The 17,458-nt window shown below is 39.7% G+C and overlaps 1 protein-coding gene across 1 annotated transcript; it reads left to right on the plus strand.

Annotated features, from left to right (window-relative positions):
• The first annotated feature begins 1,956 nt into the window (after nt 1-1,956).
• Nucleotides 1,957-16,678, plus strand: fhdc1 (FH2 domain containing 1). The gene is made up of 12 exons (XM_062437864.1): nt 1,957-2,439; nt 4,088-4,149; nt 6,878-6,980; nt 7,117-7,202; nt 8,270-8,370; nt 9,708-9,778; nt 10,685-10,792; nt 11,875-11,945; nt 13,551-13,668; nt 13,847-14,011; nt 14,390-16,289; nt 16,398-16,678. Exons 1-12 carry the CDS (start codon nt 1,957-1,959, stop codon nt 16,676-16,678), a joined length of 3,549 nt encoding a protein of 1,182 aa, XP_062293848.1.
• The last annotated feature ends 780 nt before the right edge of the window (nt 16,679-17,458 follow it).

The following is a 17,458-nucleotide window of genomic DNA, read 5'->3' on the forward strand; positions in this document are numbered from 1 at the left end:
AGAGCTGCAGCTCCCATTATTTGCATTGTCAGTTATTCTGATGATTATTTTCTCGATTGTATTATGTGGTTTATAAAATTTCAGAAAATAGAGAAAAATATCATAGTTTCCTAAAGCTTAAGGTGACTTCTTAACATTAGTTTAAACAGTCCAGAATAATAGGAAGCTGACATTTGAAACTATCCAACATTTTTGCTTGTAAAATGACTTAAATGATGAATTGATTTTCCAAATAGTTGCAGAATATCTTTATGTCCATTGACTACTCAATTAATGGACTAATAATTGAAGCTCTGGTTCCAATTTTAGTTTTGTTTTAGTTTTATATTATCATCATCATCATTTTTCTGTTACTTGTAGATATTCACTGAAAGAGGTGATTAGTGTTAAAACTCCAGCAGCGGGTGGATGAAATAAATAGAAGTAGGGAAGACTTGCATGTTCTGCTTTTCACACACACACACACACCACACACACACACACACACACACACACACACACACACACACACACACACACACACACACACACACACACAGATCCTCTTAGCTCAGGGTCCTTGACTTAAGCTTTCCCACAGTGAGCTAACAGCTGAGGTGGACATTTTGAGTTGTTAAGGCACTATAATGCCATTGAAGAGTTTAATTTAAAAGTATATGAGTAAATTTAGCCCTTACAAGCATAATGCAGCTTCCAGACTGAAATTCGCTAACTTAAAAAAGTAGCAGACTATTCTGTGAGGTTATGGATGTGTCTGTTTCTGTGCTCAGTAACATGGAATAAATGTCTCCTTTAGTTGTTTCAGTTCAAGATTTTGGTGGTTGCAGAGCAACCTTACATTGTGATCTGACCAAATTGTCTTTTTTATGGCACACTGTTGTTTTGTGATTTTGTTGCTAGGCAACAGGATGTTCTCTATGGCGACAGATGATGCTGATCGGTATACATGAGAGACCACTGGTTGTTTTCCATAAAGTTAGTGTAAATACTGGATGCTGATTGGCTACCAACCTGAGGAAATGTGTCCAGATGGATTTTAGTAAATGTTGTATTTTCATTTTACTGGAATTCATCCTATACTGTCTCTTTAATTAGTTAATTAAAGGAATGGAATTAACATCACTAAGTAAGTGACAGGTACAGAAGTTTTATTAAGAATGAATTCAATGAAACATTTTCATACAACTTATATAAATAAAGGTATTGAGGTGTCACTTTGTGAAGTCAAATCATCACACCACCACAACACATGACTTAATTAAAATAAATGATTTGTGTAGATCACGTAATTCCCTTAATCTGCAATTACTTTAGTTATCTTTCTTAGTAGCTCGCTACATGAAAACTTTTTAAGAATGAAAATGACACCAAACTGTGTTACAGAAGCTAAGCTTTGTGTGTTATGTCTCTGACCATTTTACACCCCAGAGCCTGACTTCAAAGCCCTTCAGAAATAGAAAAAATAGGATTTTCCATTTCCCTCGTTGTGAGCCCCTTTGACTGAGAACCCCTTCTCTTTTGATCTGTCGCACCCCCTAATTTCACCTAATTTCTGATTGTCCACGACAACATGCATGACTACCTCTGTACAATCCTGTCCTATGTTGTTTTTGTTGCCTCTGTAGCTCCATGGCTGTTGCCGCCCCCCGCCCTGTTCCCCTGGGAGGTAACGTTCAAAGGCTCTTCTCAGCTCGATGGATGACCAGCTGAGTGATGGAGATGGACACAATCAAAGGACACACTCCCTTCTTTGTGACTAGATGAAGGGACAGCTACCTTCCTCCAACAGTGAGGGGACGTACTCTGAAGCATTTTGATGTTTCTCAGGGTGAATTGAAACTCCTCAAAGAAAACAAATTAGTTCTTTGGAAATCGTTTTGAAAGAGAGAAAACACAGCGTAAGACACTCAGAGCACAGAGCTCATATGCTGACAGTTTATCCCTGTGATGCTTGTTATGAGTTGTCCATCCTCAACCAATGAGCCAGAGAGGTGCAGCAGCGAGGGCAGCAGCTGCACCACTTCCTCCATAACCACATCTGACCCGTCCTCTATGTCTGGACACACTCACTCCAACCTACCTTCCCTCAGTGACACCCCGAACACCAAGCATGAAGCGCCCCCTCCTCCTCCGCTGCCACCTCCGCCTCCCGGGGCCCCCCCGCCTCTGCCGCAGACCAACAGCCACAACGGGAGGAAGAAGCGCCGCGTACGCAGCTTCTTCTGGAAGCCGATCCCAGAGGAGAAGGTCCGCGGGAAGCCCAACATCTGGACGATGGCGGTGCGGCAGCAGCAGTACCTGATCGATGTGAGCTCTGTGGAGGAGCTGTTCGGTCAGCAGGAGGAGACAGTGATAGGCGTACGTGGGGGGACGCCGGCCAATGGAACTTCAGCCCGTGTCGCACGTTCCCGGTCCTTCAAAGAGAGCAGCAAAGATGAGGTGAGTGTTCATCCGTCTGTTCGAACACTGACATTTATTTTGACTTTATTGATGATGTAGCTTCTGATTTAGAGCAATATATTGAACACATCAGACCATAAACTACCTTCTTTTTAATCTAATCATATGTTCTGCTATATGGAATTAGATCATTTCTATTATTGATTGATTGATTGATTGATTGATTGATTGATTGATTGATTGATTATAAGATCCAGAAGTGCAGTTATTTGCATTGTAGTTCAGCGTTTTAAATGTTAAACCTCAGGAAAGAGTTTGTACAAATTTAGTGTTCATCACTTTAGATTTTATTTAAAAAATGGCCTTAATGACTGTTCTTGGACCAAAAACTGTAAAAACTGAGAAGATAACTGAAATCTGGCACACTTTCGGTCGTGATCAATCAAGATTCAGGCCTGAATCTTACCTGATGAACTGTTAAAGTGAGAACAGATGATGGTCAGTGGGCAGGATATCAGTTGTAAATTATATCACTTCTCATCAAATACTTTTATATCAGTAACCTCTGTTGCAGTTCCTGCTCTGCAGCCAAGTAACATCACTCCTTCTCTTTATCTTGGATTATTTTGCCATGCAGATATAAAACAAGAACATTACCAATCTATATTTTATGTATTAGAGGTCAGTGCCACCACCTGTATCAAACTGGCTGGACATTTAAGAGCCTTGCAATTCAAACTCTGAGCATATCAAAATGAGAAAATTTATCTCATTACCAAGTTCAGTTTCAGTTTCATGTCACTTACATCCACCTCCCTTGATTTTGCAAACATGTGCAAGACATGGTGTCCCAAACACACCACTGATGGGATTAGAAAGTCCCAGATTCATAACCATTACTCCACACGTCTCCTCCTGTATTAAAATATCCCCGCAGGGACGAGTTAGATAACGGTGCTAAGTTACAGCTTTTCTTTGAGTGTAGAAAAATGATTTGTGTTCATAATCAGCACAAAAGCAGGCCTGCGTCACTTTGGACTCTTGGAAAGTATGTAACATGTTAAGTGTAAAATAAAACCTGCGTGAGTCTTAGGGAGATGTCACCGATAACTCCCCTCTGTGTCCCAACAATGAGCTGAGTGCAGCTGGACAAACTTCAAAGTGTGAGGAACAGTTGTTACTGAACACTCCTTTGGGAGTTTCAGATAAAGCCACTATCAGTGCACATAGTGGCATGTCTCTAATGCTGGCTATTAGCTTGTCTAGTATCATATATCATTAGTGATCGATTAGTCAATTCAGCTGAGCTTTTGGAAGTAAACTTTCAATGGTTTGTTTACTTTTCCGCCTCGGCCTCACATGTATTCTCTATCTTTAGTTCAACCCACAGATGTATCTAAATGCTGTTTTAATAGCTTCAATTAGGCTTTGTGAAGGAGCTTTTTAAAAATGTACACACCTGTTAAAGGAAGGCAGTACAAGCTATTGTTAATGGAGGAGGTGTGAAACACGCGTGTGGCCCGGTGGAATTTCAGTGTCCCAGAGGGTGAGTATGGGTGGTGGTGGGATGTAAGTAACACGAGCAGCAACTATGAGGAGTAGATGGGAGTAGTATTTCTGCTTCATAATTTGTTTAAAGTCTGTTTCTAACAAAAACTACAACATAAACATGTTTGTTGTTTTCCAGATCAGCATCCTTGACTCCAAGAGGGGGATGAATGTGGGCATTTTCCTCAAGCAGTTTAAAAAGTAAGTCCTCCACTTGCTTCACCGCCTGAGGGAAGAGCATCTTATATAAAGCCCAAGGGGAGCATGAACACGGTGACAAACTAAAGGATCATGATGGAGGTCGCTGCTTAACATGTTCCATTGTGTTCATTCATTATGTTTCTCTCCTCGATATGTCACTCCTCTGATTATGCAACATGTGATATTTCTGTGGGAGAAATATAATGAAACCCAGGATGGATGTTTCATGGGATTTTAGAAAATGTTGATCTAAAAGTTCAGAACATGAAGCCTTAACTAAGAAATACAGGTTTACAGAGGGAAGGAGAACAGTGAATTTATTTACAATGTGGCAGGCGCTTCACTGCCACTAAAGTACTGAGAAAAGAAAGATATTTACACACATGTAGAAGGCCATCTAACCTTCTGATTACTTATCACATTCATTTCTCTGTTGCTCCTGAATCCTTGTAAAAACATACATTTTAAAGTTATCTTAAGATTAAGATGACATTGAATTATATTAAAAATGTATTATAATAAAAGAAAACACTGAAGCATTTTTTATCCTACTTCAAATCCCACACGCCTACAAGATTATACAGCCATGCTAGCGGCTTTGTACTTTCACACAGTGTTACTTTGAGCTAAAGGTTAACATTGGCATGCTAATATGCTCAAAATGACAGGTGCTAACATGCTGTTTAGCAGGTAAAATGTTTACCACGTTCAACATCTTAGTTTAGCTGGTTAGCATGTGAACATTTGCCAAGAAACACAACACAAAGTAAACCTGAGGCTGATGGGAATGTCACTAGTTTTGTCGGTATTAAGCTTCATCACGTGGGAACCATGAAAGTGTAAATTTGGCAGCAATCCATCTAGTGGATGTTGAGATATTTCACTGGATAAAGGAAACTTTGACCTGTTTATGGTGCTAGAGGAATGTTCAGACAATCCATTCAACAGTCAACTTGCTGGGGCCCTAGAGAAAAAGTCATGGGATTCAAAATGATTGGGATATATCATCCTGAATGTCTACACAAAGTTTCGTGGCAGTCCATCCAGTAGTTGTTGAGATATTTCAGTCTGGACCAAACCAACAGACCGACATTGCCATCACCAGATTCATATTCTGATAGCATGGAGACATTATTAGTTTCAGTTTGTGTTTGAGGGTTAAACTGAGGAAAAAATCCATTATAAACCTTTATAAACATGAGAGATTAGGGTCAAAATCTGTGTCAGTTATTTTAATAGGCTTTTTTAGTTCTCCATTGTTTATAATTAATTGGATCAGGAAATCTCGAGCAGTGTTTGACCAGACTCAACGTTGTGCTACGTGTTAACTAGTCTGGAGCAGAGTACCGAAAGTGTGTCAGGTGTCTGTTTGCATGACGGTGTATTTGCATGGCTCCCCACTATATTTTAATGACATTTGACTGTCCTGGGAGCCATTCTGCACTCAGTCTGACTGACTGCCAATGTTTATTCTTGTTTTAGCCTTTTCATTTTACAACTATGTGTTTATTTTATATCCTCCATATACAGTATTCAGACTCCTTCACTTTTGCATAATTTATTGTGTTTAAATGGATACAATTGCCACCAATCTACACTCAACAGTAAAACAGTAACAGTAAAAGGTCACCAAAAGTAAAAAAATAATATACACTAATAGATTATGAAAGTATGGAATATTATGGAATATTGTCATCAATTTACTGTATATTGATCACTGTTTCAACAACATCTTCAATGATTGTCAATGTATAAAAACAATCAAAAAATATCATATAATATAAACTGTATTCATTCAGCACTTTTCAAAACTAAGTTACAAACTGCTTGTCACTGTTGAACCAGGATAAAAAAAAAAAACATTTCAGGTCTGCAGTGAGGCAAATAAAATTAGACAATTAAAATTAATACATAATCAGATACGCAACAATCTTCTTTATCCTCTCTTTCCAAGAGCTGAACTCATCATGTAGCAATGCACAAATTTAAGCTCAAAAATCACACAGAGCAAAAAACTTTTGTATAGTAAGAAAAGGTTTGCTATTTCGCAACTCTGTGGTACCCAAAAGTACTGCTGCTATGTTACTGTTGCCATGGCCATGACCAGAGTGCCTCACAATATATTTGAATCCAATGCAACAAGAGTTGAGTTAACATATATCGAACACCATCTCAACAAACGTGGACTATTTCAAGATTTATAAAAGTTGCATTTATTGCAGCGCTGACATATCAGGTTACATTATATTGTAAAGTGTGCTTACTGGAAACTCTCCATGAAGGATATCTAATAGTCTTTTATATAGCAGTGATGTAATTACAGTAGATGTTGTGCTGCAGCGCCACAGAGCTGGGTGATGTCATGCATGAATTTCACTAGCAGTAATCAGACATGACTCATGTACAGTCACATATACAGTCCAGGAAGCACAGTTTTGAGTCTTTCAGTCAGTTTACACATTGATATTTAATCGTGAAAGCTGAACACAGCAGCAAATTTTTAAAATATTTTTCCCCTTGAAATGTATTTTATCTAATTTTATAACAGATTGAATCCTTTAATTGTTTAATCCATTATTCTTATTTGGATGTCATTAAGTCCTAAAAGACCATGTCAACTTTCTTTCTAAAGAAGAATTCAGTGCCTTTGTAATCATTGAGGGAGCATTTACAGTGAGCACCTGTGCTTTTTGTCAACCTTAATTGAAATGAGATGTTTGATTTCCAGGTCCAATCGCTCCATTGTGGAAGATATACGACAAGGAGAAGGAAAGGCTTATGGAGCAGAGCTGCTCAAAGACCTGCTGAAGCTCCTTCCTGACATAGAGGAGGTCTGTGTTTATGCATGTCTGTGTGGTTTTTATGAATAGCATAACGTTTTTTATTTAAGACCAGAACTGAAGATAAAAGACAGTGTATGTGGATTGTAGACAGTAGATCCTGCTGAGCTTCTTCCTTTTTCCATAGATAAAGAAGCTGCAGGCGTTTAAAGGAGACCCAGTCAAGCTGACGCTCGTTGATTCCTTTATGTTCCTCTTGATCCAGGTGCCACGGTAGGTTGATTTCAATGGTCATGTGAGCTGTTTATTTAGTCAAACAGAAAGAGTTTCCTGGCTCCATTGCTTGACAGTCAATGAAAGAAGAGCTGGATTACACTGTTCAGACTTTTATACATTTGTAAGCATAGATTTGCATCTTGTGGAGACTTTCCATCTAACTGTTTTCCTGATTTATGCTTGTTCTCATAAAAGCTTTGCATTTTTTTGCAGGAATATTAATTTAAATTTAAAATGTACCAGCGTAATCCAAGATTGACTTCAACTCTGCAGTCTCTTCCAAAAGTTTAGATAATCAAGGTTTTTTTTTTGTTTAAATAATCAATTATTCTGCTAATTACCAATATTTCTTTTGACTTATTGATTAAATGTTATGTTTATATGTCGAAAAAAAGTGAAAAATTCACAGTGACGCCCTCGTATGTCTTGTTTTGTCCAATTACCAATAAATAAACACAAAGATAATCAGTTTACTATTATGTATGACAAAGAAAAGCATTAAATCATCCTGCTTGAGGAGCTCAAACCAACTACAGTTCATCTTTAAAAATCACTAGATCGATTATTTGATCAATTGAATAAACAATTGATTGAGTAATCCCAGCTCTAAAAAAATGCAACCAGCAAGTCTCAGATATTGTTTACAGTTCTGTTAAAAGTCTGTTATCACATTTTCTGGATGATGTTTCTTTTTTTTTTTTCTTTTTTTTTTTTTTTTTTTACAAATTTTCTTTACAGCACTTTAAAACACTGGGTGATATCACATTACAGTAGTATTCATGTAATGGAGGTAAATGAGTATTGAGTATCTGGAGGCACTAAGAGCCATCAGCTCTCACGGCCACTCAAGTTATAGATGCTGTATGTGCAGTTATGTCACACTAACTGTAATATAAGATGTAAAAGAAAAACAAAATATCGTTCCTGTTTCCTCTTACATCATCCTGACCATTTGAAAACAATATTCATGCCTCACTACAGACCCTTCAGTATATCTTTGTTAATCTCCTGTGATTCACCACAGATCGCAGATTTTATTCCCTCTCTGTTTTGCACTCTGACAGGTTCGAGGTTCGGATCGAGGCCATGGTCCTGCGAGAAGAGTTCTTCCCTTCCTGTGCATTGATGAGCCGTGATATCGATGTTGTCCGCGTTGCCACCAAAGGTAAAGACACCTCCTTCACATACACACAATCACATGGGGTCAGACAGGTGACCCAGATATTTGAGCTGTGAGCAGCGGTGTAAAAAAGTTGTAATGTGTCATCTGAGATACAGCAGTGTGGAAAGATGAGACTCTGCCATCTTGTTCCTGTTTATAAGTATTGTAATTTAGATTTTTTTTTTTTTTTTTTTTTTTTTACAAAATGAATTCTAAATCATTGCAAAAATTACAGTATAAAGTTGCCATGCATTTTAGTGGTACAAAAAACCTGAAAATGTATCAAAACCCATGTATACCACCCCTGAATTGTCCCCTTAATTAGAACATTAAGACATTTTAAGGTATGTTCCATTTTTAAGGGGGGTTTACCCCTTAAAAAACCCTCAAACTGTGCAAATAATCAATTAAAGATATCTTAATTTATTTCAATGCATTAATTAATCTGTCAGTTACTCCCTGTAAAAAAAACATTAATAAATACCTTAATTCCATCATTATTAAGGGGTAAATTGATGAAATTTAAGGTGAAAGGGGATGCAGTTTCATAGTACAAGACAAAGAGTCTACAGTCATAATAGCAGCTCTGTCAGGCTGCATTAGGCACAGTGGTACTTTGAGCTAAATGCTTATGTCTGCATGCTCATAACACTAATGTAAGCATGATGATTTGTTGTATTCACCATCTTAGTATTGTGTGTAAGCATGTTAACATTAACTAATTAGCACTAAAGACAAAGTGCAGCTGATGCTGATGGGAATGTCATTAGTTTTGCAGGTATTTGGTCTTAAACAAAAGTATTTAGTATAGTACAGCCATGTGCCACACATTTTTGATATGTGCTCTCTGTGTAGCTACATCCCCAAACATATTCTAGGGATTAAACTGACCAAGACCTTGTGAGCAATATTAAACAGTGAACTCAGCGCATCTTTTGAGCCTCTGTGTCATTTTAGCTGAGTCACACCTTCTTGCCTCTCTGTGCTGTATTGGATTTTTCTTAAAACCCTCCTCTACAGTACTATGACCTTTTCACTGCATTGCAGGGCTATCAGTTTAAACACTGCTTGGGACAAATTAAGTACAACTTTTATGTCACCATTTAATTAAAACTATCTGCAGTACCCTTATTTACATTTACCATTAGCAATAATATACCGATGGACAAAATGCAGAATGAAATGTAATTTAGGTACCAGTTAGTTTGGGACAGAGTCATTGTTAGTGCTGAAAGTTGTCCTGTGTGATGGTGGTAAATGAAAGTGGAATAAGTGTGTAATGGGTTGCTGTGATCTGCTCTGGATTCACTAATTGAGTTTGTATTGATCCCATCGTATAGAGCTGATGGGCTGCGAAGAGCTCCACGCCATTCTGCATTTGGTGCTGCAGGCTGGAAATATCATGAATGCTGTAAGTCTGCAAGTCATGTTCATTTTGTACATTACACGGACAATAAACTCCAATCTATCTGATTTAATAAGTGTTATTATATGTTTTTCTGATAGTTAACCAGTTCTATGAAATAGCCAATAATGTTTCAGTCCCTCTCTGTACTTTCTTACTTCCTTTCCTTATGTCATACTCATTAATCTGGCTGGACACTGTAGGTTTTACAAAAAGTAACTCAGAGAAGAGTAAATATGCATCATTGTGCATTTGTCAGGGATTATTTTCAGCTGCTAATTAAAACACACCCCAGTGAGTATTTACAGCAGCAGCAGTATGTGAGACTGACTCCAAGTAAACTTCAGTGGCTGTGTTCATGGTGATAAAGGAACATGTCAGCCAGTGCAACAGTGAGAATATGCTTATTTGCTTTTTTGCCGAGAGTTAGATGAGAAAATTGATACCACTCTCATATCTGTCCATTAAATATGGAGCCAGGAGATGGTTAGCCTAGATTTGCATAAAGACTGGAAGTAGGAGGAAGTAGCCTGGTATAAAAAAAATGGGGGGAAAATTAGCCTATCAGCACGTCTAAAGCTCACTAATTAGCACAATATATTTTGTTTTTATCGTAGAATTGCTGGTAGACCTTGGCTAGCAGTTTCCCCTTGCTTCCAGTCTTTATGCTTAGCTAATGTAATTTCCTGCTGTTTGATTGAGAGTGATATTGATGTCCTCAACTATATACAAGCAAGAAAGAAAATAAGTACATTTCCAAAACTACCAAACTATTTGGCTGCACAGATAAATTTAGTTCAGAGGATCAAATTCATAGTTGGTTTTAGTCTTTTAATGGGATTTGTTGCCGGCTTCGTCCTTTAACGTCTCCATGCTGTGAAATCATTCATTTGTTCCTCTGTGATTCTTCAGGGAGGCTACGCAGGCAACGCTGTGGGCTTCAAGCTGTCATCCCTCCTCTCATTGGCTGACACCAAGGCCAACAAACCTGGGATGAACCTCCTGCACTTTGTCGCCATGGTGAGTGACGGCTCCAGTTATACAACATCACGGACACAATTAAAACCTGTAGTAGCTTACGTAATTCAATACAGCGCTGCATCGTAATTACCATGACGTCAAATCAACAGTCCTGTGACATGTTTTCCATGACAACTGAATGTTAACAACCTCAAGGCCTTCATTTGTGTGTTGTTTTAAATCAGTGTTAGGCAAATGGTGGCCCGTGGTCCAAATCTGGCCCTCCAGCAAAAACGTTTGGCACCTGAAGAGCTGAACTTGTCACTTACATAGTTTACAGCAAAACTTCTGTTTCTCACAAATTAACAATCAATACATCTACTATAATGCAGTGTAGTGCAACACAGAGGAAACCTTTTTATATATGAGTTGTTTTTGCCAAATTTGTATTAATATAAGTTGCTCTCGTTCTGTTATTCCTTGACTAATGGGGGGGGGGAGCCATTTGCTGTTGGATACAGTCCTAAAAGAAACAGTTTAATCCATCAATTATATTCTTAAATTAATTAAAAGAAATAAAAGAACAATTTAACAACAATGAAAAAAGTGACCAGTGGTTGAATCTAATTCATTAACCCTGCATTAGATTGTGAAATGGTTGTATACTATTATAATAAGGTTTTCCTCTGGTTTTGAAGCCTTTAATATGTATATCAGATGATGTGTTTCACCCAGATGAAGTTTATTTATTGAACATGCTCATCTATGAAAAACACAAACCGTTTTAGAGGACACTGCAGTTCATCCAATTCAAATCTCTTTTCTGTCCTGATTTGTGCAGTTAACAAACACAAAATTTCAAATGTGTAAAATTAAATTCAAATAAAATGCCGTTAGAGGCAGTCATTTGTAAGCCACAAAGAATTAGTTTTATATAAATCTTTCACAGCAATGATGTTGCAGTAAACAGCGTCCAAACACCACGATCACAAGAGGGCATGTGGACAGCAGATGGTGACAGGAAACAGAAAAGAGCCAAGTGTGGCTGGCCAAGCACTTACATAACCAAACAAAGACACAGCAGTGATGCCTCTTTTATCCTGTACAATAACAAACATGTTATGATGTGTCTCCTCAAATAGGAAGCAAAGAAAAAAGATGAGAAGCTGCTCAAGTTTCCAGATAAGCTTCATGATGTCCAGAGTGCAGCCAGGTAAACGGATGGATTGTATCCTGTGTTATAATATAATATAATGTTGTTATAGTTAATACTTTCCAGTAAGTTTGACATCTGATAAGTCCATTCTCAACACTGTAGTCATGATAAATAATAATAATAATGATAATGTTGTCTATTAGAAGACTGCATTAATGAAAAAGTCATGCTTGCATACAGACTCCAAACCACAATTTTATTTAAAGTTTCTATAATTGATATTTGTTAAAGAGCCAGAAAGTCAAATGAAGCTAAAAGGAGAGTCAATATTAGACACAAACAAACAGGATTTCAAATGAATGCTTATGTTGTTCAGTGTCTGTTGGATGTGTAAATAGGTAAATATTTGCTAATATGTTTGCCATATAAACTCTTGAAGGTGGTAAAGTGTCAATGTTGTGTTTAGTTTGTTGCATTGCCTCTATGGGGCCAAAAAAATCAATCAAGGCAGATTTACATACACAGCATTTTAGTCCCAGTCCCGTCTTAAAGGACACGTTCACAATTTTTCAAGTGTGTCTTAAAACAACATTCAGCTGCCCATATAAACACTGAAAGAGGTTTTACTCGCTGTAACCATTCCTCCTGTCTCTGTACCTGGCTAAAGATCCTTTTCATATGTGCTTTCAATGTAAGCAATGGGGGCCAAAATCCACAGTGTTGACCACATAGTCATTCTGTTCAAAAATGCATGTAAAAGTTGATTTATATGCTTTAGCAGTCTGAAGTGGATATCTGCCACATTTACAGTCTTTTTTGCATCAAATTCCCTCTTTGTGTTTTCCTGTTGAGCTGTGGTGGAAGTATGGTAATAAAAAGAGTGACTTTGCCACTAAAAAGACTGTAACATTGAAAGATATCTACTTGATTTGACTAATAAGGAAGACTGAAACTTCAGATAAACTTATAAATATATTTTTGGACACAAGGAGGACTGTGAATTTTGTCTCACATCACTTTCATTGCTTCTAATAGCCAGTTTGACCAGGGAGGTGTTTATGGTTAAAAAAAACAAAACTTCAGTGTTAATGGTTTCATGAGTTATGGCTGCTGATAAACTACACGGGCAGAAATTGATTCCCAAAATGTGAAATTCTTCTTTTTATTTCTGTGTTCTATAAATGACTAAATGTGCAAACAGCCATTTGAAAGCTCAAAACAAAGGTTGTTACATTTTTATTTATTACTGCATTAATAAACTAGTCTAGCCCCATTACTCAAGTTGACATCTAACTTATGCACAGTACTTTGAGAGTCTTGTTCAGAACGCAGTGTAACGCTGGCGGCTGTCAGGCTCTGTCAGCTTCACAAGGTCATCTCTGTGCGGCACCAAGCCCAGATTACACCTCCCTCCCACAGGATATGTGAACACATTTCTCACAAGGGCTCTGTCATCACCTTTCCTGCATGACAGTCTGAAAGTTCACTCAGTAAAATGTTGTCAAATATTGTCACACTACTGACTTTAAGGAGAATTTTCAGTCAGCAATATCATTATAATATAATATAATATAATATAATATAATATAATATGATATAATATAATAATTGTCTATAAGCAGGAATTTCCTGATCTTCATACTGTAATTTTCTTTTTTTTAGAATTTCAGTGGAGAACATCGAGATGGAGTTCTCCTCCTTATATGTTCGGATCAAATCCCTCGAGGAAAAGGTTCAAGGAGACCTGGAGCTATTGCAGCAGCTGGAGCCCTTCCTGCAGGTGAGGCAGGAGTAGTTACATAATACATTATATACACAGACACATGTACAGAAAGTTGGAACCAGGCCACTCTACATTTCTGGTGTTGCTGATGTAAGCGCTACAGATAATGACATCCATAAAAGTCTGTGACATTTTATGAATTAAAGATGTGTGCATGTTTGATGGCCTGTCTCAGAGCTCAGCACGGACGCTTCAGGACCTGAAGAGACGCAGGCTGGACCTGCGTAAAGAGGGGAACACTCTCATCGATTTCTTTTGTGAAGACAAGGACACCTTCAAGCTGGACGAGTGCTTCCGCATCTTTCAAGACTTCTGCATCAAGTTCAAGAAGGCCGTTAAGGTCAGTGTGCTTTTAAGAATACTTTGGGTTTTTCCAACTTTTTGGAGCTTTGAACATCGGTACGAGAACGGTAAAAATATTATGCAAAGCCTCTGTTCAACTTGACCTACTGCTGTTGCTATTGTTGTGCGCATATAGTTACGTGTGTAATTTAAGATTATTTGCATTTTGCCTGTGCTTACTTCTAAATAAAGTCATTTAGATAATATGCTAAATCATTGGCTTGTTTATAACCTGTCTGATTGTCTGCCTGCCGAGTCGGACTTCACTATAACACCATGATTTAGATCTTTAGTTTGGTGAGTTTCTAGTTTGACTGGATATTGTGTTTCTATTTGATTGCATCTCAAAGTTTTTCCTCCTTTGGCTTTGTCTCAGGACAACATGGACCGCGAGTTGAAGGAGGCAGCGAGGCAGCGTCGACTGAGAGAATTGGAGGAAAAGCGCTTTGCGTGGTCCGGTGCAGATCAGAGCGGGGGATTCGGTCGGAGCAGCAGTGAGAACGACGTGGAGATGCTCACCAAGGAAGGCCTACTGGACTTCTTCCAGCAGAGGTCTCAGAGTCCAAACAGCCCACTGGGACGTTCTGCCAGCGCTCGCCGGCACCGTCACACCATGACGTCCATTGCAGACCGCGAACTTCAAGGATACCTGGAGCTATTTGGAGGCACTGGAAATCCCACTGACTATTCCAAGTTTAACAGCCTACCTCGGTCAGGTCGCCCCCCCCAGCGGAAGATGACTCCCTGGATCTTAGACCAGGACGACAACCGTGAGTTGGGGTGTGACAGACAGGTGACGTCTCCGCATTCAGAAACCGAACCAATCAGCCCACTGGCCCGGTTTTCCTCCCCGAGGCTAAACGCCAATGAGGACCCATACAACTATAATAATTACTCATCTGTGTCCGAGGGCAGTGTTCTGCCTCACTCCTTTTATGCCTTTCAGAAGTCCAACCCAACAATTACAAGCCACATGAATTTTAATGTGGAGAAGCATACTTTAGTTCGAGGTCCTCAAGCATTTGAACTACCTAGTCCAAACAATAACAGCAATCATATGCACTTTGTCAACCAGGGGGACGTTGTGGTGACTGATATGGAAAAGGAGAGACGATCACCTCCCAAGAATCTGGACAATCTTCCAGGAGTTTTAGAAAGAGGGCTGGATCTCAATACAGCGTGGCAAGGGAAAACAGATCCTCCAGCACAGACTGGGATCTCCCCTGAAAGAGAGAAAGAAGAAGAAGAGAACAGCACAGTTTCATCAACAACCTGTGGCACTCCTCTCCCATTAGATACCTCTGTATCCAATAAGAAGCCAGTGTTTTATATACTAGACTGCACAGAAACTGACTGCTCTGTTACTCTGGATTACTCTGAAGTTGAAAGCTCATCTCTAACAAAAGAAGGACTTAATTTCAGCACAAGCGACTGCAGCAAAGATCAGGCGAGTCAGCAAGATCCAAGCTCTCTGTCCTCCAATCTGGAGTCTATGTCTCCAAATGACCAGTCGGTTTCAACCAATGAACTCTCAGCGCCAAAATCTATGGATGCAGCATCCATGACTCCATCTCCTACCTTAGAGGAGTGGGACACAGAGAGCTGTGATACTGCAGAGGGAAAACAAAGCGTGGAGAAAGATGATCAGAGTAGCAGCATTAAAAAACCAGTGCATGCAAAGAGCAAAACTATCAAAGCCACTAAGAGCAGTGGAGGTCGCGGTGTGCGAACACTGACCAACAGTGAGACCCAGGGCATGCGGAAGGTTGTGCCCATTAGCAAGCTTGTTAGAACAGGTAACAGCAAGAGAGCAGAGAGAACCTCAACGCATGAGGGTGGAGAGTCCCGCCGGCCTCTGCGTGACCAGAGCACACCAGCCAGAGGACAGAGCGAGAAGACGGCAAAACCTCCTCGACACTCCAGTCTGCCTCCAGGTGACTCCAAAGCTCAGAGGAGCTTCACAGGCAGCATTTCCAGATGGGCACGTGATTCTATGCCAAGGAAAGGCTCCATCCACAAGCTGAGCGCCAAACCTCTGAGGAACATCCCAAAGCCTCCACCCGAGGAGAAGATGTGCCGCTCCACCATGAGAGCCCTGGCACAGGCTCAAGCTCAAGCTCAAGCCCAAGCCCAAGCCCAGTGTGCAGCTTCCTCTGAGAACGGCAGCTCACACACATTATGCCCCAAGACCAACTCCAATGTTCCCAGCTTTGCCCGCAACACCGTAGCTTCGACTTCCAGGACCAAGAAAGAGCTGGCAGTCCCCTCAGTCCCCTCAGTCCCCTCCATCCCCTCCGTCCCCTCAGTCCCCTCAGTCCCCTCCGTCCCCTCAGTCCCCTCAGTCCCCTCCGTCCCCTCCGTCCCCTCCGTCCCCTCCGTCCCCACCACCCCGTCTCGCAGTTCCTCAGCCATGGGTCGACAAAGCTCCTTGAAGCAGAACAGGTTATCGTCCACAGTTCACGCCAGTGAGGAGCGGCCTCAAGGGACAAATTTGCGACGAGTGCAAAGCGTGAAGGCGGCCAGTCGCAGTGCATACCGGAGCGAGACTCCCCCTCCACCTACAACACGTGAAGATATTCGTAAGACCAATAGCTTTTCTGAAAAGTCAGTCCAGTCTCGAGACTCAGGTACATCCAGCAGAAGCTTGAAGCCAACCTGGAAATAAAACTGAAAGCAAAGGAAACTGACTGAAAAAAAGAGTTTCCACAATGTTTGATTAATATTTGCTTCTCACCATTTACAGACTTCAACTCATCATGCAAAAGACAGGAATCTGAAAAAAGTAAGCTTTCTCACATTGTAAGATTCCTTCAGTAGCTGACATCAGGGTTATGAATTGCAAAGAGCAAGATGCAATGAACTCCACGTGTTTTTGTTGTATTCGTACAAAGACTGTTTTCGCAGGTTTCTTTGTTTTGTGAGGGGAGGCATTGACTAAACTGACAAACGGCAAATTGGTGTTTTTTCACAGGAGCCTTTTTGCCTGCTTAGCTGCGTATGTACTGTATGTGCTGTTGTCTGTGATGATGTTGATGTACAGTAAGTAAACACTACTGACTATATAATGCTGCTAATTAGCTCTGACAATTTGAGACTGAGTTACAGTGTCTTTTTCATTCAGGGTTACAAGATTTGTTGTACCTTACCTTGCTGCTGTTACAGTGTCCTCTAGTTGTGTTGCATCCTCCTGTAGAGCACCGCTCTGTTTACTTTTCGGTTATTTTTGCTTGATACCTCAGAAAGATCGCAGTGGCCTTTTACCAGCAGAAGAAATAGATTATGTTCATTTGGTTCTGCATGATAAAAATATAGAAGAGAACTGGTCAGTTACTGCAATGTCACTTTTTACAAACCCCTGGTATATTAATATTACTTCAATATATATAAAGTCACAGATTATACGCCAGTGTATTCAAACTGTGGTACTTCTCGTACCTTGTGTATG

Source organism: Scomber scombrus, chromosome 2 (genome assembly GCF_963691925.1).
Source record: "Scomber scombrus chromosome 2, fScoSco1.1, whole genome shotgun sequence".
NCBI classification, from domain to species: Eukaryota; Metazoa; Chordata; class Actinopteri; order Scombriformes; family Scombridae; genus Scomber; species Scomber scombrus.

Bases quoted from the DNA above. Each gene is read 5' to 3' on its own strand.
- fhdc1 (XM_062437864.1), top strand. From the start codon at position 1,957: ATGAGTTGTCCATCCTCAACCAATGAGCCAGAGAGGTGCAGCAGCGAG. The intron at 8,371-9,707 runs GTAAAGACACCT...CCCATCGTATAG, and splicing joins TGTCCGCGTTGCCACCAAAG to AGCTGATGGGCTGCGAAGAG. The intron at 10,793-11,874 runs GTGAGTGACGGC...CTCCTCAAATAG, and splicing joins TCCTGCACTTTGTCGCCATG to GAAGCAAAGAAAAAAGATGA.